Source organism: Bubalus kerabau, chromosome 3, assembly GCF_029407905.1.
Source record: "Bubalus kerabau isolate K-KA32 ecotype Philippines breed swamp buffalo chromosome 3, PCC_UOA_SB_1v2, whole genome shotgun sequence".
NCBI lineage: Eukaryota > Metazoa > Chordata > Mammalia > Artiodactyla > Bovidae > Bubalus > Bubalus kerabau.
In genome coordinates this window covers 139520672-139542552 of record NC_073626.1, presented here as the reverse complement: position 1 = coordinate 139542552, position 21881 = coordinate 139520672, and the positions used below count along the sequence as shown (strand labels likewise).

The window sequence follows — 21881 nt, the reverse complement described above, 5'->3', positions numbered from 1 at the left end:
TGGGCTCTGAAAAATCGCTGTGGTTGATATCCCTCCAACTAGGTTTTATTTTTATTTTTTTAATGCGGGCCTATTTGGAACCAAGAAATTCTTTCTGGTTTGGAACTTTGCTAATCTTTCTTATCAATGATTCTGACAACCTCCATGTATTAAGAAGTTCCTGGCTTTCAAAGGTGATAGAGATCTGCAAGGCAAAGATCGTTTATGAATTAATTCAACAGATATCCCAGAGGCTTTTTTTATTCCTTTAAGTTCTTTACTTATGGTTGATTCTGCTTTCGCTGCTTTTGGCATGTTTAAAAATAACCCCTGCATGAAAGCACGTTTCCCAAATCTTACACCAACTGTAAGCTAATAATACGCTTAAGAAAATATCTCTTCTAGCATGTTATGATTACTCCTTTGCCTTCCATGCTTTCTCCATGTGTTCTGTCTGCCTGTCTATTGCCCTACTTATCTCAAGTTGGTTTCATAAATTTTTATCCTGGGATTGAAATATGAGGCTGCAGTTCACCCAGGGCTGAATGTGAAAATAAATTCTTCTTAACTTCACGGTTCTTCCTATAAAATTGCCAAGCTTGAGCAGTTACCATTCGTTTCCATGACAACCTCTTTCTGACTACAATGGCTTGCGTTCTGGTTTTTCTACTAACTGATTTTTCTGTCTCTGCAATGTTTCTTGTGGTTTAACTAGGACAAAAGTATAGCATAGTATCCTTGTTTAGTAATGAGCACGTGCTGTCTGCAGGCTTTGAAATAGACACCCCAGATAAATTTGGAAGAACGTGCCTTCATGCTGCTGCTGCAGGAGGGTGAGTAGTTAGCAATTTTAGTTGTTTTCTCGTGGCCTAATTACCGGTGCATCTTAATTGACTTAAGTCATCTGTGAATCAGAGGCAACTTCTTTCATAAAATGGTTAAGAAGTGTTTCTACCGATACCAAATATCATACGTTGAATTTCCAGATTGCTCATGTGTTTGTCTTTCCAAAGAAACATCATTAGCCCATCTCATATAGGAAATATTTTTTCTCTTGTTTTCTTTTCTCTCTCTCTCTCTTTTTTTCCTTATTTTAAATTGTAGGTCTGTAGCCTACAGAATATGTACCTACTTGGTACCTGTTCCACCAAAAGAAAGTAATTTGAGATTTGTTCCTAAATTTTTTGTCTTTTGTTACTAGAAGGAGAGTTAATGATCAAGGAAATCCAAAGTTGAGTTAATTCATGTTCATTTAAAGATATTTTAGTCCTATTTCAAAACTTATTTTTTAAGTTCTAATAATGATTAAATGTGAGCAAAAGTCCAGAAAACTCCAAGGATAAGCAAGAAGTAATTTAATCCTTGCCTATTTTTTTAAGTTGTAAAGAGAGTTTTTCATAAGATACTCTTTTTCATATCAGTGGTTAGATTAAGACTATGATCATTTTTTGTTGATAAATGACCATGCATTGACCAAACATGGCTCCCCTCAGATGGCCTCGTTTGGGTATGGTGTTGGTTCTTAATCATTTTCCTAGTCTTAGGGAACAGCAGTGCTCCATGTATAATCTGTATATGACCAAAGGCATTACCTATTTAACAGAGGTGGATTGACTGTGAAGCTTTAGGACCCCTTATTTGTATAGGTCCCTTCCAAAGTCTTGTATTTAGTTTTATTTTCATAATTTTGGTGTTTTTTTTTTTTAAAAGAACCTCCTTATCCTCACCCCATCCCTCCATCATATGAGCTTCCTGATCCATACAACATGGATCTGTCTGCCTGTAATCCTTTGGCTTCATTCAGGAAGAGACAGGTGTTTTATATCAATTGACATGTTATACACATAATAGTCTCAGAAAGTTTTTCAGTTTTATGATTTAAGCAGTTAGTTCTCTGAGAAAGGTGACTGTAAAGGGAGGATATGGGGCAGGGACAGCCCTGCTTATACTTATCATTAATGAGATCATCTTTCTTATTTAAATGATAATAAAGTAGTAAATCCTAGGCTATTTCTTAGCATCCCAAGTTTGGAACAATGATAGATGAATGTCTCCTTTTATGCACCCATTTTGAAAAATATCAGACCTGTACAGAAAATGGCAACAAACCATTCTGGATTCATATCTGAAACTCCTATTAGGATTAATATTTAGCTCTATGCCCTTCAATAGGAAAATTCACTTCAATGGGTCCTTTTCTCTCTACTAAACATGATTTATTGCTTCTGCAAATGACAAAGAAGCTGGAAGATCACTACGCTCCATTACATCATTTTCGGCCTTGGTTCTACACATTCATTTACCTAGATTACCAAGACAGGGAAATGCAGCTGGTTTATTTTCCATTAAGGAGAGTCTGGGTCGAAAATGGTTATAGTGAATTCATTCTGCTGTGATAAAAGGTAATGCTCATCCATTCTGGCTCATTGTTTAAAAGTGACATGAAATTATTATAGGTTTAAGGAGTTGTTTCATAAACTCTTGATGGTTTTGAAAGAGAATTTTAGGATAAATGATGAAACCATCACTGAAAGGTTTCATCATGTAATAATCATTAAATTCTTTAGTCATGGAATTGAAAATGTTCCATCAAGCTCTTTAATGCATTGATTTATTAGCTTTGAAAAAGGAATTGTAGGAACTTTAGATCCTTATGATATGGCATTACTCTAATGTGTTAGGTTATTTTTGTGTTAGTAGAATTTAAAGTTAGTGTCCTCATTTCATCTGTGCATACACTCTGCAGAAAAGAGCTCTTTCTGAAGACAGCCCAGCAATTGACCTCTACCATCTTAACAATGCTTTCCCTGTCTTTCTAGTAATGTGGAATGTATAAAACTCTTGCAAAGCAGTGGAGCAGATTTCCATAAAAAGGACAAGTGTGGGAGGTATGTAAACAGGGAACTCTGCTTCAAGTGCCTAAATAAAAGGAGTGGGGAGCGGTCCATCTGGAAATCGTGTTATGTTGAAATGGTAAACAGGGAAGCTAGCTGGGGAGATTCCATCCTCAGAAGGAAATCCCTTTTTATAGCAAAGTGAAACACCAGCAAAGTAGGCACAGGCCACAAGGAAAGGGTGTCCTTTCTCAGCTTCTGTTTAGAAGTGCCAATTGTTCTGCTCCTTCCGATATAAATAACTATATCCATGTGGGAGATTGTATACTTCATAGATATTATATAAAAATATTTACATATATAAAATATGTAATCCTCCACATGGATATAGTTGAGAAAATTCTCTGTATCGCAAAGTAGAGCACTTTAGCCCTTCCAGGACAGAATTTGGTCACAAGATCTGGAGCTCTTTATTATATTTATTGAACATTTCATTTTGGGATAAATCTTTAGACACATTTTAAACATGAAATACACACACTCACACACATACCACCCATAATCCCTCTGGTTATTGGGATGGTTTAGAACTTTTCTTGCTTGTTCTTTGCATAGCTAAGTCATGCTGTAGAACTAGCTGGTACAGGGAACCAGTACCAGTAAACAACATGAGGAAGGTAGAGGAAATGAGGACATGATCAAAAAAACCTCAGTTTAATCTGTTTGGAAACAGCATTTTGGGAAGAGAGATACTTTATAAAGATAGGCCAAGGCCAGTTTGGGAAGGTCTTCAATTTCAAACTAAAAAATCAAGGCTTTGTTCACTGGGGAGAACTGAAGGTTTTGGTACAGGATTATATACGTAGGTATTGGACCTTAGAAAATCCAGTTGTTCATTCATGGCAGCTGAAAGTTACGTGGAGCTTGGGTTAGGGCAAAGGAGACCAGTCGGGATGGTATTGCAAGAGCCCAGAGGAGCATTCATGAGCAGTCATGTAGATGGGAACCAGGATAGGCACTTGGCATGGAAAGAAAGGAGATGGCCTGTCTAAGCCACCATCTTTGCAGCCTTTGTTCTAACATATAAGGTATGCTGGAGAAAGGCGTATGTCTTGGCCTCCACACTCAGAGCCGAAGATCTTTCCACACCCCTACAAATACTGCTTGTCTGTGCTGGTGCTGATGATGGGGATCTGTTTTTCAGACTGAATGATATAATAAATTGCTGTTTGTTTTTCAGGACTCCTCTGCACTATGCAGCTGCAAATTGTCATTTCCACTGTATTGAGACATTAGTGACCACAGGGGCCAGTGTGAATGAGACTGATGACTGGGGCCGCACCGCTTTGCACTATGCTGCTGCATCAGACATGGATAGAAAGTAAAAACAGCCTTGTCCTGTTTCTTCAGGGATGGGAGGAGGGGGAGATGGAAGAGGGAGGGCTTGTTGAGTTTTCTTCATACCGCCTCACCGCGACTGTGAATGAAGAATCCCTCTTATCCAGACTCGAGGGAGTTTGAATTGGTTCCTCCCTAACCCCGGGTTTCCCATTCTGCTCTCTTTACATTTGATTAGTACATGTCACTGCACAATTGCATCTCCTCTCTGTTCTTTGCATTGAATGCCAAGTGGAGCTGTCAAGTTCAGGTTTTCCATTCACTCAAAATCTGTCATAATTTAATTTGTCGTATACTGTGGTCTTCATCATCATCACTTACATGCTTCATTTGCTGTAAAACTTATATTTGCTAATAAATATGTCATATGTAAAAAATATTCACCTATGCATAATCCCAATAGTCTTCAAATACAGCATCAGTATTTTATTTTTAAAAATAAGTATTTTAAAAGTAGACATTTTTCAAACCTGGGCATGTGCTCTTTCGGAAGCTAGAAGACAGGAAGTTAGATCATGTTTGAATTCTAGGTGGCTTGGAATGGAAAGCAAAAATAAATGCACCAGTTCTAGGGGAAAAGGTGGGAGAGATGCCCACAGCTTATGATATCATTCTCAAAGACCTGAGGATCAGGCCCTCCTTCATAGGAATACTTTTTGGTGATCCTGTTCAGAGAACTGTTGAGTTATATGGATGTGTTGAGTTATATAGTCAGTGCTAACTCCCTTTCTTGTAGAGCAATGGCTTTCAAACATACTAGATAATTACCTACACACCAGGCTTCCCTGGTGGCTCAGAAGGTAAAGAAAGAATCCACCTGCAATGCAGGAGACTGGGGTTCAGTCCCTGGATTGGGAAGATTCCATGGAGAAGGGAATGGCTACTCACTCCAATATTCTTGCCTGGGAAAACCCATGGACAGAGGAGCCTGGTGGGCCAAAGTCCACAGGGTCACAAAGAATCAGACACAGCTGAGTGACTGATGCTCACTTTATATCACGATCTAATATACAGACTCATGTATATATGTTTTATATATATGTATGGAAAATGGAAAAAAGATTTCATAAAACCTTATTTACTTTTGCTATGTATGATGCATTTTGATATCTTTTATTTCATTAAAAAAACCTACTGACTTCAACCCACTAAATTGATTTCAAAATTCAGTCATAGATCATGATCCATATTTCCAGTTTGGAAAACACTGCTTCTTTTTTTCCTTCATATGATACTAGCAAGTCTGATGTAGCCTCAGGGTCCCACAGCCACACGTTCTTAATTCAGCAAACATTTGTTGAACATGCATTATGTGTCAGGCTCTGTGCTATTCACTTGGAATAGAATGGGGAATAAGTATCCTTCATCTGTTAAGATCTAGAATAGGAATCCTAGATGGTGCAGAATTTCTCTGGTAGATGAGGGGTGCTTAGGAACCCATTCCTGGATAAATGAGATGCTCAACTGACAAGGAGGCAGCAAGGAATGTGGTAGCTGTCAGGGAATTTTAAGCTAAATCACTTTCTCTTTCCCTGGGGAGTTTAGAAAACTTACAGAAGAGTGGACAGCATGATTGCTGCCTTAATCATTGATACCTCGGTGGAAGTTTTAGGGATAACATGTTCTTAACTTGATTCCTTAGGAGAGAAAAGATTTACTGGATGGACTTAGAGAGAACCATGTATATCCTCCATGAAAAATTAGTAGTGATTGCTTCTTTGGGGTTGTGGGGCAATTCTTAAGATGTAAATTGTACCAAAATCATTAGCAACTTTGCCACTAATTGTAATTTTTTTTGCTTGTTTCCCTTTGCTGAGAAGTAAGATTATCTTAGGAAACGCCCATGAAAGTTCGGAAGAACTTGAAAGAGCCAGAGAGCTGAAGGAAAAGGAAGCTGCATTGTAAGTTTCTTCTCAGCTTAAGCACAAGGTGTGGTTACTGATGCTTTGTCTGCTGCTCTAGGTTGCCACGTGGGCCAGCTTTACTATTTTGGGGTCTCCCTTGGAGTCTTGAGGAAGTGATGTGGGCTTGCCTGTGATGAAGAAGAAACTCTTCTTTTAATATATCATTCAAATAGGCTGTTTTCATACCAATACATACTCTTCTAAAGATACACACTCTTTCTAAAATTGAAACCGTTGCAGCGATCATCACTGTGATTGGGCAGCAGTTTTTAGAACCGATGTCTAAAATATCATTTCTGATTCTTCCGTGTGTCATGTGCCTCAGGGGACATACTAAAGCCTCCTCTGAGGGCCTCAGGCTCTCCTTTTGTGACCTGGGGATGACTATTTAGCAGATTCTAGAAATACATGTTTTGAGATTTCAGTGTGAAACACACCAGTTGTACTCTCCCCTCCCTCTCCGACACACTCTCATTGACTTCAAATAGCACCCTCCCCACCTGCAGACAGCTGCTCTGTCCCCTTCATCCTGCCTGCCCCTTTCTGGTGTCTTGACAGAGATTCAGCTCTTACTGTGATGAAGTGAGTGCCAGCACCCGGGACTGTTGATACCTGGGAAGCTCTAATGTTTCATCCTCCTAGAGTCCTTCCTGGACTGGAAGTCATGGCGAGAAGGTTGTGCTGTACCCAGCGCAGTGCCCAGCATGTAGCTGGCGGTCAACAACTCTTTGTTAAATGAATGAACACGTGAATGCCCAGTGCCCACATTGTGTGTCCCGCCCCTGTGAGAGCAGTGGATGGAGTGCTCTAAGAGTTTGCACTCAGTCCTTCACATGCAAGGCCCCAGTGCAAGTTGTAGGGACTTAACTTTGTCTGTGACTGGGGTGGGCACAGGAAACAAAGCTGTAAGTAGAACACAATGACCACAGTTTTGCCCTAATATTCCAAAATTAAAGTAATAATATTCAAAGACTGTAAAATTTTAAGCCATCTCAGTAAATGCTTCCTTCTCCAGTGAAATGCAAGCTTGCGCTGGGCCAGAGCAGCCCTCTTCCAGCTGGTGGAGAGGGATGGAGCAGAAGCAGGAGAAGGCAGGGACCAGCCTACTGGGGAGCTTTTTCATGCGATAAAAGGCTACTTCCATGTGCAAATACACCCTTGATCTAATGTGCATCTCTTGATTTTGTGGCTTAGGTGCCATAATTACTAGTCCAGGGCGGAGAAGGCAATGGCACCCCACTCCAGTACTCTTGCCTGGAAAATCCATGGATGGAGGAGCCTAGTAGGCTGCAGTCCATGGGGTCGCCAAGAGTCGGATACGACTGTGCGACTTCACCTTCACTTTTCTCTTTCATGCATCGGAGAAGGAAATGGCAACCCACTCCAGTGTTCTTGCCTGGAGAATCCCAGGGACGGCGGAGCCTGGTGGGCTGCCATCTATGGGGTCACACAGAGTCAGACACGACTGAAGCAACTTAGCAGGGCCCTGGGTGGTGAAAAAGACAAGCATTCCCAGTTAAAAGTGGATTTCATTTCCCTTAGGAAAAATGTGGAGAATATTCACATTCTGTAATTCTGTTGTTATTTCTAATAGTACTTTTGGCAATTATGGGCTTCCCTAGTGGCTTAGACGGTAAAGAATCTGCCTGCAATGTGGGGGACCTGGGTTCGATCCTTGGGTTGGGTAGATTCCCTGGAGGAGGGCATGGCAACCCACTCCAGTATTCTTGCCTGGAGAATTCCCATGGACAGAGGAGCCTGGTAGGCTACGGTCCATGGGGTCGCAAAGAATCAAACATGACTGAGTGACTAAGCACAGCAGAGTTGACAGTTACAGTTCAGCTATGTTCTGCATTAAATAGCTCTTTGGGTATAATCCCCAGTGTTTTCCAAATTACATGTTAAATTTATCAACTGATTTTTTAGAATATAATCCTTTCAGAAGCTGGGAATTTTGTGTCCACAGACAGCTATCCCTATTGAGTGATTTTATTTCAAGAGCCAAATTCAGTTTAAAATGAGTCACACCTGGGATTCAGTCCATGGGTATTTCATTATGAAAATTAAAAAAAAAAAAGACTTCCTTTTAAGGTACAAATCACCAAATACAGCATGATATATCAGGTATCCAATAATAGTTTGATTTATTACAGAGCATTTTATGGATGAACCATGTGGCATGTAGGTATTTAGTTAAAAAAATTCATCTTTCATCAAGTTTTTTAAAAATTAAAATGTCTGTTTTAATATCTGTCTCTGTATGTGATTTATTTACTCCTTTTGCCTTATACCGAAAGATAGATAATGTCATTTTAAGGTTTCTGAGTAAACTATAGAAATTTTCTATTGGGAGGTCTTATTTAATATACAAGCTTCTATTTAGAATCTTGCAGTTTTGATTTCAGTATGAATTTGAGCCAGCCTGGCCTTGAAAAGGACATGTTTGTCCTTGTGTCAAGAAATGTAGCTGATATAAATAATATATCGCGGCGCTCTTCCCTCTTTGACCAGCAGGGCTGTCCCATTTGCAGCAGGCCCTGAGTAGAACACACACGTCCCTTGCGTCCCGGCTCTTCAGCAAAAGCGGTACCACACCCCTTCCTCTGACCTATTGCAAAGATTTTTTTTTTTCCAGAAGAGTTACAACTGTGCCAGAAAAGGCTTTTAAAATTTATTATTTATCATTTTACTCTAGCCTGTATTCCTAGTGGTACAGTGTCGGCCTCTTCAGAGGTGGTGACTGAATTCATCTTTTATATTTTTTAAATGTTGGCCCAGTCCTTATGTCTTTTTATTGTTTTGGCTATTCTTAGGTTCTTTTCTGTTATTGTTTTCTTACTCTTTTAAACTTTCATTTTCCAACCTTTTGACCTCAGAGTCTCCAATAGCAAGGTTAAAAAATCAACCCACCTCTTTTGAGGTTTATCCCTTTGCAATGCCTTGACTACTTCTTTATTATGCTGAAAACTTATCTTTTGAACATGGAGCTCTAAAACTTATTATTTAGTAATCTTGATGACAAGCCAGTCCTGTACCTTAAGATGAAAAGGGGAAAAATATTTAATTATCCTCTAGTTCCTAAGTTCCTCCCTCTAGTTCCTAGACTTCCCTGGTGGCTCAGCAGGTAAAGAATCTGCCTGCAATTTGGGAGACCCGGGTTCCATCCCTGGGTTGGGAAGATGCCCTTGAGAAGGGAACGGCAACCCACTCCAGTATTCTGGCCTGGAGAATTCCATGGACTGTATAGTCCATGGGGTCATAAAGAGTCAGACACGACTGAGCAACTTTGACCTTCTTCTAGTTCCTAAAACCTTTCATGAATTCTAGAATGGCTATTTTAAGCTGAGATAAAGATAGATGCACAAAATAGACATAAAACATCCAATATATAGTCCCTAATTGCTGTCGAATCTTTAAAGAAACACTTCAACTCACAAAGCTCTTTGTGGCACATTCATAGTAAGAGAACATTAACATTGATTATCCCTTTTGGTCTAGGGATATTTTCTGAAATAACATCTCATCTTTATATTTACAGATGTCTAGAATTTCTGCTTCAACATGATGCAAATCCATCTATCCGGGACAAGGAAGGCTATAATAGCATACATTATGCTGCTGCCTATGGCCACAGACAGTGTCTGGAATTGGTGAGCTGTTTTGATTTGTTTTCTGTAACATATACACACATATACCCAAGCCTGAAAAAGCTGGTCTGAATCTCTCAACAAAGACCCTTACTGCCTAATTCAGCCCCCACTAGAAATCACCTGGATTAAATTGATCAGGCAATTTTTGGCAAGTGATTAAATTGTTTCCCTTTATAATATGTAGCTCTCTTTGTTCCATATTCTAATCTTAGAGCTAACTAACAATTGATTTGTTTCCACATTAACTTGGACTAGGAATGTTAGACTCTGGTACAGACACAGTTTCTATTTTGAAGATACTTTGGGTGTATCAGATAAGCAGTATATATTTCCAGAGTCATGCTTACTTAGCACCCCAGTATTTGATAATATGTGTCATAAGATGACTTACATAACCATTAGGCACGTGGGTTTGTCATAGTCCTGCATCTATAGTTTAGGGAAAGAAATTGGGAAGAGTGTAACAGCAGAATTTACTGAAATTTTTAAACCAGCCCTCATTTCAAACCTATAGTGATCAAGAAACACTTAATTTGGAGTCTGAAATTCCTCTGTTGGTATAGGTTACCAGATGCAAACTCAGATGTCTACAGGGACAAAAATATAAAATAAACAAGTGAAGTGAACCCACGTATGGAATAATAGGGGGTGGTGGGAACTGTGGCAAATAGAGAGGGCAAGCTCTGTTTAAGGGGAGAAACAGCTAGTCAGCAGTAGCTGATGGAAACCAGGTGGTACTGCAAACCCAGGTTTGCTAGAATTCCCATGTTTCAGGAGAAACTACCAATCTAGGCTTTTTATGTGGAATTTCCTGTTTTGAAAACACTGGGTGGGCTAGAAAGAAAAAAATATGGGTTTGTGGCTGAATCCTGCCTGCAGGCTACCATTTGGCATCTTCTGATCATCACCCTTGGTTCAGCCTCACCAGGATACATGGGGTATCCCAGGCTCACTTTCTGATCCAGTGATCGGTGTCACCTTCCTTACTGGACTCCATCTCTTTTCCTTGTTCTTTTGAAGGAGAAGTTCTACTTTTCAGAGTTATTTGAAATATGTTTGGGGAAATACTTGCCCCTTATCAACTGTGCAGTTTATTGAGAAAGGCATAAGGCAGAAAGCCTGAGAGCAATAGTGTGAGCTCCTACATGGAAATGACTCAAAGATGCCACAGCAAGGTGCTTTACCTTTGGCCTTGCTGCTGGTTTCAGATGGTTCCACTTAGGGTCATTCTTACTACATTTCTGTTAACTGTGATTGTGGGAAACTGTTCATGAAGACCACCCAGTTTGAAAATGAAGAGGTGATTATTCTACTGTTGACTTTTGTATTGTTTATTGGTGAATTTTACCTGTCTTCGTCATTCCTGCAGACTTCCAAGTCTTCTTTTTCTGAGGTTCTTGTAGATGCTAAAGATTTCCTTGCTTGACTTTGGAGGTGGCATGTTTTCTCTCTCCAGTGTAATTCTATCATTATTCCTTTTCCAGTTACTGTGTCTGCATAACAAATCACCCTAAAAAGTTAGTGACTTAAAACAACATTTATCACTTATTATCTCTGTTTCTGGTCAGGAATTCACGGGTGACTTAGCTGAGCAGTTCTAGTTAATATCCTGTGAGGTTACAGACGGTGTCTGGGGCTGGCATAATTTCAAAGGCTTCTTTTCTCACTTGTCAGTCACCTGGGTAGGAAGGTTCACATTGTTGACGTTCCTTGGCCTTTCTCTCTCTCTATGTGGTTTTCTCTAGCATGGTGTTTCCAGAATAAGTGGTTGTTTTGTATGGTGCTCACGTTGCCCAAGGCGTCTGCCCTAGGAGAGAGTGTGAGCAAGAGTTGTAGCAAGTGAAAGGAAGAGACCGTATTACTTTTAATGGTTTAGCCCTGAAGTTCGTGTTTTGTTGCATCTGCTCATTGCTGCAGTCACAAAATCCAGAAAGGTGAAGCATTGACTCCACCTTCCATAGGGACGAGTATCAGAGAATTTGTGGACATATTTTAAAACCACCCAGTTCCATAGGAAGATGTAGGAAGCCAGTGATTTTGATTAATTTCTAAATTAAATTGAATTTAGAGTAGAATCTTAAGTGGCCAAGGGGCAATCTCTTATCTTACAGGTGAGCAAACCAAATCACAGGGGGATTTACTGGGTTGTCCAAAGTCATAGCTCTGGTCAGTGGAGAAAGTGGGGCCATGATCAGGAACCTTGATTTAAAATTTTTTCTTTTTTTTTTTACCACTTTGTTGGTCAAAGCTCTACCACCACCCAAGGCTTTTTGACATAGGACAAAATCTTTGTAGGACTTAAGGCAGTCACTTCTTCCTTCTAATACCAGTTGTAGAAGTTGATTTAGACCTGTCAGCAAATAGGATCTTTTAGATCCCACAAAAGAAAGGCTCCTCACAAAGTGTGTGTGTGTGTGTGTGTGTGTGTGTGTGTTAATCAGTGGCAGAATAAAGGTTTACTACTGTAACTATTCATATGAACCTTCATTCCAAAGTGTGCTTAACACATAGCTGTCTTTCATTGGTTTTCTCTATGAAAACCATCTGTCATCGTTGGACATATGAACTTTTATTTCAGAGTTTGTTATTATAATCTTGATAGTTTGTGCTATTTTAAAGTACTTTGTGCTATTTTAAAGAACTATGCACAGAGGTTCGTGACATTGTACAGGAGACAGGGATCAAGACCTTCCCCAAGAAAAAGAAATGCAAGAAAGCAAAATGGCTGTCTGAGGAGGTCTTACAAATAGCTGTGAAAAGAAGCGAAGCAAAAAGCAAAGGAGAAGAGGAAAGATATACCCATTTAATGCAGAGTTCCAAAGAATAACAAGGAGAGATAAGAAAGCCTTCCTCAGTGATCAGTGCAAAGAAATAGAGGAAAACAGTGGAATGGAAAAGACTAGAAAAAGAAAATTAGAGATACCAAGGTAACATTTCATGCAAAGATGGGCTCAATAAAGGACAGAGATGGTATGGACTTAACAGAAGCAGAAGATATTAAAAAGAGGTGGCAGGAATACACAGAACTGTACAGAAAACGATCTTCACGACCCAGATTATCACGATGGTGTGATCACTCACCTAGAACCAGACATCCTGGGATGTGAAGTCAAGTGGGCCTTAGGAAGCATCACTACAAACAAAGCAAGTGGAAGTGATGGAATTCCAGTTGAGTTATTTCAAATCCTGAAAGATGATGCTGCGAAAGTGCTGCACTCAGTATGCCAGAAAATTTGGAAAACTCAGCAGTGGCCACAGGACTGAAAAAGGTAAGTTTTCATTCCAGTCCCAAAGAAAGGCATTGCTAAAGAATGCTCAAATTACTGCACAGTTGCACTCATCTCACACACTGGTAAAGTAATGCTCAAAATTCTCTAAGTCAGGCTTCAGCAATACGTGAACCGTGAACTTCCAAATGTTCAAGCTGTTTTTAGAAAAGGCAGAGGAACCAGAGATCAAATTGCCAATATCCACTGGATCATCAAAAAAGTAAGAGTGTTCGAAAAAAAGCATCTATTTCTGCTTTATTGACTATGCCAAAGCCTTTGACTGTGTGGATCACAACAAACTGTGGAAAATTCTCAAAGAGATGAGAATACCAGACCACCTGACCTGCCTCTTGAGAAATCTGTATGCAGGTCAGGAAGCAACAGTTAGAACTGGACATGGAACAACAGACTTGTTCCAAATAGGAAAACGAGTATGTCAAGGCTGTATATTGTCACCCTGCTTATTTAACTTATATGCAGAGTACATCATGAGAAATTCTGGACTGGATAAAGCACAAGCTGGAATCAAGATTACTGGGAGAAATATCAATAACCTCAGATATGCAGATGACACCACCCTTATGACAGAAAGTGAAGAAGAACTAAAGAAACTCTTGATGAAAGTGAAAGAGGAGAGTGAAAAACTTGGCTTAAAGCTCAACATTCAGAAAGCTAAGATCAAGGCATCCAGTCCCATCACTTCATGGCAAATAGGTGGGGAAACAGTGGAAACAGTGACTGACTTTATTTTGGGGGGCTCCAAAATCACTGCAGATTGTGATTGCAGCCATGAAATTAAAAGACGCTTACTCCTTGGAAGAAAAGTTATGACCAACCAAGACAGCATATTCAAAAGCAGAGACATTACTTTGCCAACAAAGGTCCATCTAGTCAAGGCTATGGTTTTTCCTGTGGTCATGTATGGATGTGAGAGATGGACTATAAAGAAAGCTGAGCGCCAAAGAATTTATGCTTTTGAACTGTGGTGTTTGTTGGAGAAGACTCTTGAGAGTCCCTTTGACTGCAAGGAGGTCCAACCATTCCATCCTAAAGGAGATCAGTCCTGAGTGCTCATTGGAAAGACTGATGTTGAGGCTGAAACTCCAATACTTTGGCCACCTCATGTGAAGAGTTGACTCATTGGAAAAGACCCTGATGCTGGGAAAGATTGAGGGCAGGAGGATAAGGGGACGACAGAGGATGAGATGGTTGGATGGCATCACCGACTCAATGGACATGAGTTTGAATAGGCTACCGGAGTTGTTGATGGACAGGGAGGCCTGGAGTGCTGTGGTCCATGGGGTTGCAAAGAGTTGGACATGACTGAGCAACTGAACTGAACTGAAAAGTACTTTGATGAGTTCATCTTTAATCTCATTGTGTAGTAACTCAGAGAATGATTATCCTATAACACCTCGTTTCTATGTAAATAATATATTGCATGTTATTTTCATTTTTCAGAAAGTCATTTCAGGGCCATTATTTCTGTTATCCAGTGAAAAGATTTTCTGTCTACAGAAAGTTTCACAAGTTGTATATGATAATGAAATTATCCTCTTCATTTGATCAACACTGTGTGATTTGCAAAGTGATAATGATTCTTGGCAATTGTATACATACTTGACCTGCAGCACTGTATATTTTAGTGCATACAGCATAGTGGCTTGACTTACATATGTAGTGAAACGAATACCATGATAAACTTAGTTAACATCCATCATCTCATATAGATAAGAAAGAAGGAAAATGTGTTTTTCCTTGTGATGAAAGTAAGGCCTGTTTTTGAACAATAAATGGACTTTTTAAAGGACATCTTTTCTAACTTTAACTTTCTCACTAGCAAGATGCCTTCATATTCCTTAAAGCGACCATTTCTTTGGGTTCTAGATGTTAGGAAAGCAAACCACTTAACTAGCATTCACTAGGAGGAACATTTCTAAGACTCACCACCACCATGCCAGTCTTCTCCCGTGTCTCATGACACAAGCACCAGGGAGATTATCTGTTTTACAAGTTGAATCCACTGTGTTAGATGCTAGAATTATGACAAGGAAAGACATGTTTCTGGAAGCTCTTAATGGCTTCTTTGAGCCTCTGAGCAAGAATTATGCAGGGAGATCTTTCTTTTCATTTGTTTGGGATTTTTTTTTTCCGCATGGGCATGCCAGAAGACTCGCAGGATCTTAGCTCCCCAATGAGGGATCAAACCTGTGCTCCCTTCAGTGGAAGTGTGGAGTCGTAACCATTGGATCACCAGGGAGTTCCAGGGAGACCCTTCTTTCGGTCACACTTCCTAGCCTATGTTTGTGGCCTGTAGAAGGAGTGGAGAGAGCAAATGAGTATTTGTGGTCCCTGGGCCTAGTAGGGCCTAGTAGGTCCTAGTAGGTCCCTGGGCCTAGTAGGGCCTTTGCCCTTTGGGGATGGAGTAGGATTAAAAAGGATGTGTGGCCATCAGAGTAGCTGATTTGTGAGGTTGGTAAAATTTCTCTTTTGCCTCTCTTCCCAGAGAGCAATTTCTGTGATTATGCATATCATTAAATTCATATCATTAAATTTGATGCATGTTTTATTTGACTCTGACACTTAACTTTGTGTTTACTTGGCATTCATGGGTTATGGTTCCTGGTATGATCATAAGCTTGAGTTTGTCAACCATACTTTGTGTTCAGTCTATTTTGCTATAATCAAAAAGGAGCAGAAATTATTTTAGTTGTTTTCATTCTATTTTCCTTATAGAAAGTTATATTGAATTCATTCCATGAGCAAAATACCTCTGGAAAGTAGGGTGAACCCCTTAGCCTTAATAGAATAGCCAAGGTTCAGTGTTCTGCCAAGTCTGCCTACTTAGGCCAGTGTTTTCAGCTGGTCCTGATCAAAGATATATGTACTGTGTGTGCAAGCAAAAGTCTGCCCACAAATGTATGCTGAGAGCTGTGATCAGTCATATTCAATTGGGATCAAAATATCAAAGCGGTATGGAGACTTGGCTATGAAAGCATCTTGTGTCTGAATAAAACTCATGTTTGAGTGGAGGAAGGGAGTTGGCAAAGGAGAGCTCTGTGCCTCCCTTTTTCTTTATCTGGAATGTGTTCTTACCGACTCTGGAGAGAAAAATCAGAGTCATGCCCCTATTTGGAATTTGTGAGTTTATATGGGCATCCTATTTTTCTTTTGTAACATTGAAGATTTGTCTGTGAAACAAAGACTTTTGTGGCTTTGTTATTGAGATGGAAAAATATATGTACCAATATAATTACATCAATTATCTACAAACATTTAGAGAGATTGTTTGAAAATGCCAGGCTTCGGACTAAATTCAGTCCAAGATTCTACTTGGGATTTGGCTTGGGACCTTCTCCCTCTTTCACTGTTGTGAGCTAATTTGAACTTCAACTTTAAGAGTATATAGGGGCAAAGGATGCCCCAGCATGTATATTCTAGGAGTTTCTGGGATTCTCTGGAGGTAATTGTATCTTGGGCAACAAAGCACTAAAATTTTGCTGCTTTTAAGTGTGTCTTGTATTTATCAAAGGGTTTCAGTAAACTGTTAGCACTTGGCTCTGTATAAGATGTGCTTACACTGGCAGTGTCTAATTAAGCTTTTCAAGACTAAGAAAACAGGAGAGAGAAGAGGGGTTAAATAAAAAAAAAGGAGAGATGCTTAACAGTCAACTGAGGACATGATGAAAACCCAGTGAACTTGAACCCCAGCCCCAATCGAGTCTGTGATGGCTTTTTTCTGTCCCCAGAAGTACTGCTAAGAGATGGACCTGAGGGTATACATGACCTTCCAGCAGGCAGACTTCCAATGGGCAGTGAAAACTCAACAATGCTAGTCTTGTGTTTCCTTCTAGTTAATTCAGTTGAAGAGGAACATAAAATCGTATAGGGAACTCTTTTTAAGGGAGGGAGCAGAAGGGTGGGCACAGATATCTTGATGCTGTTGGCAGCCTCCTTACTGCTATGAATAAAAATATAAGCCACAAATTTTGAATCAGAATTTGGATATGAGTCCATGTTCAGAACATTGAAATAGGCAGTAATTGTGACAGAATGTTCCACTTATTTCTATGTAATAGAGCAAAAACAGAAAAATTTTTGGCTTTACCATGAATGAATTTGGCAACCGATGAAAGAACCATTCCATAAGATGTATTAATATGAACAATTTCAAATTCCACCTTCAGTTAAGAACTCAGAACAGTGGAACCATTGCCCCCACATTTCAAAGTCAGATAGTAGTTTTGTACCCCATGGCCCCCTGGTCCCTTGAAGAGGTTGGAGGTCTGAGAGCAGATAATTCTGCTTCAGATCTCCCCACTACTCCCCTGCCCCTACAGCATGAGAGAAAGGATCCTTTTTCCTGATCCCAAGCCCAGCCAAAGAAGTTTCACGGAGATTGCTTGGATATCTGATATGTATCCCACACAGTGTAAGGGGCTGAGTGGGCTGGCATGTGATGAATCTAAAGAGGACTGAATGACTCTGGTTTAAGCTTGCTTGCTGGGAAGTTAAATAAAGAGGCCTGTGATTGAGAAATACTCTACCCCCACCAGTGACAGGTCAAGAGAGTATGTTTCCCAATGTCCAAATATGAGCCAGGGGCCAGAGCTGGCCTGGAGTTCCGCTGGATGCTACTAAAGAGGGCTGCCTGTAAGTGTGGGGAGATGCAGGGTACCTGGACAGAGAGGAAAATGTGAGCTACCAGCAAAGAGGGGCTCTCACCCAGGGAAGTTGGGAAATTGTTGGAGAACCTGAGTAAGCATCCAGGAGACAGTTTTAAAGATCTGACCCAGTCAGAGGATCACTGCCAGAAGGGTGCCGTCAGTAAGACCATTGTCCCTGTCCCCTCCATGTTCTGCTTTTCCCTCTTCTCTTCAGTCCTGGGGGACGCAGAAGCGGCCAAGAGGGGGATGAAGGAAGAGAAGCCATAGTCTGGGTAAGAGAGAAGTCGGTCTTGTCCCTTCCCCACTAGGGGAGGCGGAAAGAAGCTTTGCATGAAACAGCCTCCAGTGTTTATAACTATACATGGGAACAGACATTTTAGTTTGCTGACCTGAAGTTATGTTTGAGACTAAAGGGCCCAGAGAACTTTTTGTTATTTGTTGGAGATTTTATCTGAGGTGGCAGGAAAAGAAGTAACCTCATAAAGATTATACCAGGTATAGGAAAGGGAGAAAAAAGTTATTGTTTGATTATACCTCATGACTCACTGGTTCAACACAAAGTCACATGCTTAAGAGTCATTGTTTTAGGAAAGATTGCCACTGAAATCCAAAGAAAAAGAAACTATTACCCTTTAAGTATATGTGAATTTAAATACAAATTTTATAAGACATAGATTCTAGTAATGCCAAGTACCAAGTATCAGGTACCAAATTGTTGAACAAATTAATTGCAGTTGTAAAGGATCGAGCTTGACTTAGTGATGAAACTTAAATGCTAGTTTGTAAATTTTGTGGTGACTATCCTGTTAGGAAGGTATTTCATAGAATCCACAGGTGAGAGAGAAAATGAAATTGTATTTTTCTGTGGCTTGACCTTTTCTTTAGATTTGATTGCTTCCCAAAACCAACTCCAAATTTTTATTCCAACCTCTCCTTTATTATTTTTTTTCTTCAAAATCTATAAAGCTATACTGATCCTCCTTCTTCCTCCCCCTCTTCCTTGTTTTCCTCCTATGCAGTTACAGACCCATTAGGCATGCCTGAGAAGGGTAGGAAGGCAGTTCAGCTGCTACGGGAGTCCAAGGAAAAGGATATCAGGATAAGCAGCTCAATAAAGAGTGGAACTCCTGCAAGGGAAGTGCCCTAAATGTATATACACTAAACAACAGACATTACTATGTGAAGCAAAAACTTATAGAAATGAAAAGATATATAGAAATCCACAATTATAATTGGAGACTTTAGCTCCTCTCTCTTAACAATTGAAAGAACTAGATAGAAAATCAAGCATATGGAAAAGCTCAGTAATATCATCAGCCAACGTGATCTAATCAACATTTATAGGCCATTCTACCTGACAACAAAATGCATACTCTTTTTTCAAGTGCCCGTGATATCCTGAACCATAAAACAAACCTCAGTAAAAGAGAAAGAATTGGAAACATATAGAGTGTGTTCTCCTGCCACAATGAAGTAAAACTAAAAATCAGTAACAGATACCAGGAAAATCTCCAATACTTGAAAAGTAAACAACAGGCTTCTAAATAATCCACAAGTCAAAGAAAACATCTCAAGGCAAATCCCCTAAACTATGTTGAAATGAATGAAAATATGACAAAGACATTGCCACTTGACTTTTCTGTAGTTCAGCAGACTGGCACAGTGTACAGCACCTAGAACCAGACCAAATAAAGATTTCCCCTTTTACTAGCATTGTAATTTTGGTTGACCTTATCAGAAGAAAAAAGATAGCATTTTTTTTCTGCAGAAAATTTAGCTTTTGATTATTTTACATTTCTGATATTAATATCAATTTGCATTCCCCAAACATAAGTAGCAGTGGAGAGAAGCTGGCAAGAAGTGTTAGAACAACCCACATGATAAGCCAGCCCTAGTTCAGTTATCTGTGGGCTTCCCTGGTGGCTCAGAGGGTAAAGCGTCTGCCTACAATGCAGGAGACTTGGGATCGATCCTTGGGTCGGGAGGATCCCCTGGAGAAGGCAATGGCAACCCACTCCAGTACTCTTGCCTGGAAAACCCCATGGACTGAGAAGCCTGGTAGGCTACAGTCCATGGGGTTGCAAAGAGTTGGACACGACTGAGCGACTTTCCTTTTCCTTTCCCTTTCCTTTTCAGTTATCTGTGTGTAATCTAAGAACCCGCTTTAACCATGACCACCATGAATGCTACATTTTTCAACATTTAAACTACACCAGCGCTTACAACACCCTATTCAGAACACAGTAAGCATGGATGCATTGCACAGCTCAGCCTACTCAGTTGCACACTCGTTTCCCTGGAGGAAACGTGCAATTTTGTATCTCTAACCTCAATCCTCTCCAAAGTCCAGACTCATCTGTCAGGTGACCTTCTAGACACCTCCATCCAGAGGTCCTTCTGGAATCTACATGGGTTCTGAATTTTATGGCACCAAATTTCATGGAACTTTGATCAACATATGTCAGCAGACTCTCAGTCCTTAAAAGAATCAGTCCCTCACACAAAACAAAACTCTAATTCTCTTTCAGAGCCTTTTCTCCTGGGGGACAAGTGTAAGAACCATGCCTATTAGTAAAGCCGTAATAATGAATGTTTATCCTAAGAATATTGGGCTGGGCCCTGTATCTGTGTCATCTCATTTAATTGTCACAACAGCTCCGTGAGATAACTCCTGCTTTTAATCATATTTCACAAGTGAGTATTGTAAAGTACAAGGAAAGGGAGTAACATGCCCTGGGTTTTACAGCTGGTGTGATATAGAAGCACTCAAATCCATGTTTATCTGACTCTAAATTCCAAGCTCTTAACCATATGCTCTTCTGTCTGGAGAACTGGCAAGCTCCAGACTTTAAAAGACAAAGCTGTCTCAGAGCATCTGAATTCACATCCACCAAGACAGTGATGTCCAAACAAAAGTATCCCTGAGATGAGCAGTCTTCTGGCTTCGTCAAAGGGAAGCAGGAGGACCTCAGACGATACCCATAATGGTTATGAATGCATCATCCGTTTCCCTGGAAAGCCTTGTCTTGACCAGCAGTCTGTATTTTCTTTTTTGTCAGGAGAGCAGAGCCAGCTTACAGTATTTCCTACCCTGTGAGGAGTAAAGCCACCCCAGCTATAGTTCTGAAGTATCCCTATTGGCCATCCACAACACCAACCCCTGGACTTCATGTATTTTCATGAACCACTCTAACTTGGGCCTAGCCCTCTTCCTGGAATCTCTGCTCATTATCTTTGTAACAGCTGCTGTCAGCTCGGCCTCCCTCTCCTTATGATAACAGCTGCCAGGGATGACCCTTCCCAGCTGGGGGTGGACTGAGCAGGGGTGAGGGGGAGCAACTTCCCAGCAAGACTGTTTCTCCAAAGACATTTTATCCTTGGCAGCTGCCAAGGACTCCTCACTTGTGAAGTCTGTACCAGGTCACTCTGACAATCTCGTCCCTTTTTGATCCTCATTCAATAACAGAAAATGTAGAGGCCTGAGCATTTTAAAATCAGACCAGCAGTTCACATACACACCTGTGCCTCCAGGGTCATGGGGTGACAATATTCAACCAACAACAAAGAGCCCTTCTGAGATTCCAAAGACGAGCAGGGGCCCGTTCATTTGTAACAGCTGAAAGGAGTATTGAGAAAAACCATATCGCTCAGTGATAACTAAGATTTATTTTCTCTTATGAGCAGATCCCTATAATCTAAATGATAGCATCACTGGATTTAAATTCTGCAGGCCATTCTGCACTTGGAGAAGTAGTTTTGTCAATAGTAAACAATAACTTTCACTTGATCACTGGGAAGACATTCTGTATAGCCTGAGAGCATCCCTGGTGGCTCAATGGGTAAAGAATCCGCCTGCAATGCTGGAGACAGGGGTTCGATCCCTGGGTTGGGATCCCCTGGAGAAGGAAATGACAACCCACTCCAGTATTCTTGTCTGGAGAATTCCATGGAAAGGGGAGCCTGGCGGGCTACAGTCCATGGAATTGCAAAGAGTCAGACAAGACTGAACACAGCACACATGACAACTTCATAGCCTTTTCTCCCCAAATTTGAGGATCCGACCAATGCTGCAGATCGTGTAGTTTTGTAGTGTGTGTTTAGTGAAAAAAAAAATCCACGTGTTACTAGACCCTGTGCAGTTCAAACTCAGCTGTGTTGTTGGTCTGTTAGAATTTTGTAT

General features: G+C 40.4%; 1 protein-coding gene across 3 annotated transcripts in view; it reads left to right on the top strand.

Annotated features, from left to right (window-relative positions):
• Window positions 1-21881, top strand: part of ANKRD44 (ankyrin repeat domain 44) — a 313852-nt gene that overhangs the window by 232031 nt on the left and 59940 nt on the right. For 2 of the 3 annotated variants that reach the window (XM_055572997.1, XM_055572998.1), the window contains exons 13-17: window positions 749-812; window positions 2799-2867; window positions 4054-4194; window positions 6032-6112; window positions 9654-9765. In XM_055572997.1, coding sequence (XP_055428972.1) covers window positions 749-812; window positions 2799-2867; window positions 4054-4194; window positions 6032-6112; window positions 9654-9765 — 467 coding nt within the window. Of the gene's footprint in view, window positions 1-694; window positions 813-2798; window positions 2868-4053; window positions 4195-6031; window positions 6113-9653; window positions 9766-21881 lie in introns of all 3 variants that reach the window. The other variant, XM_055572996.1, reaches the window with a different exon arrangement.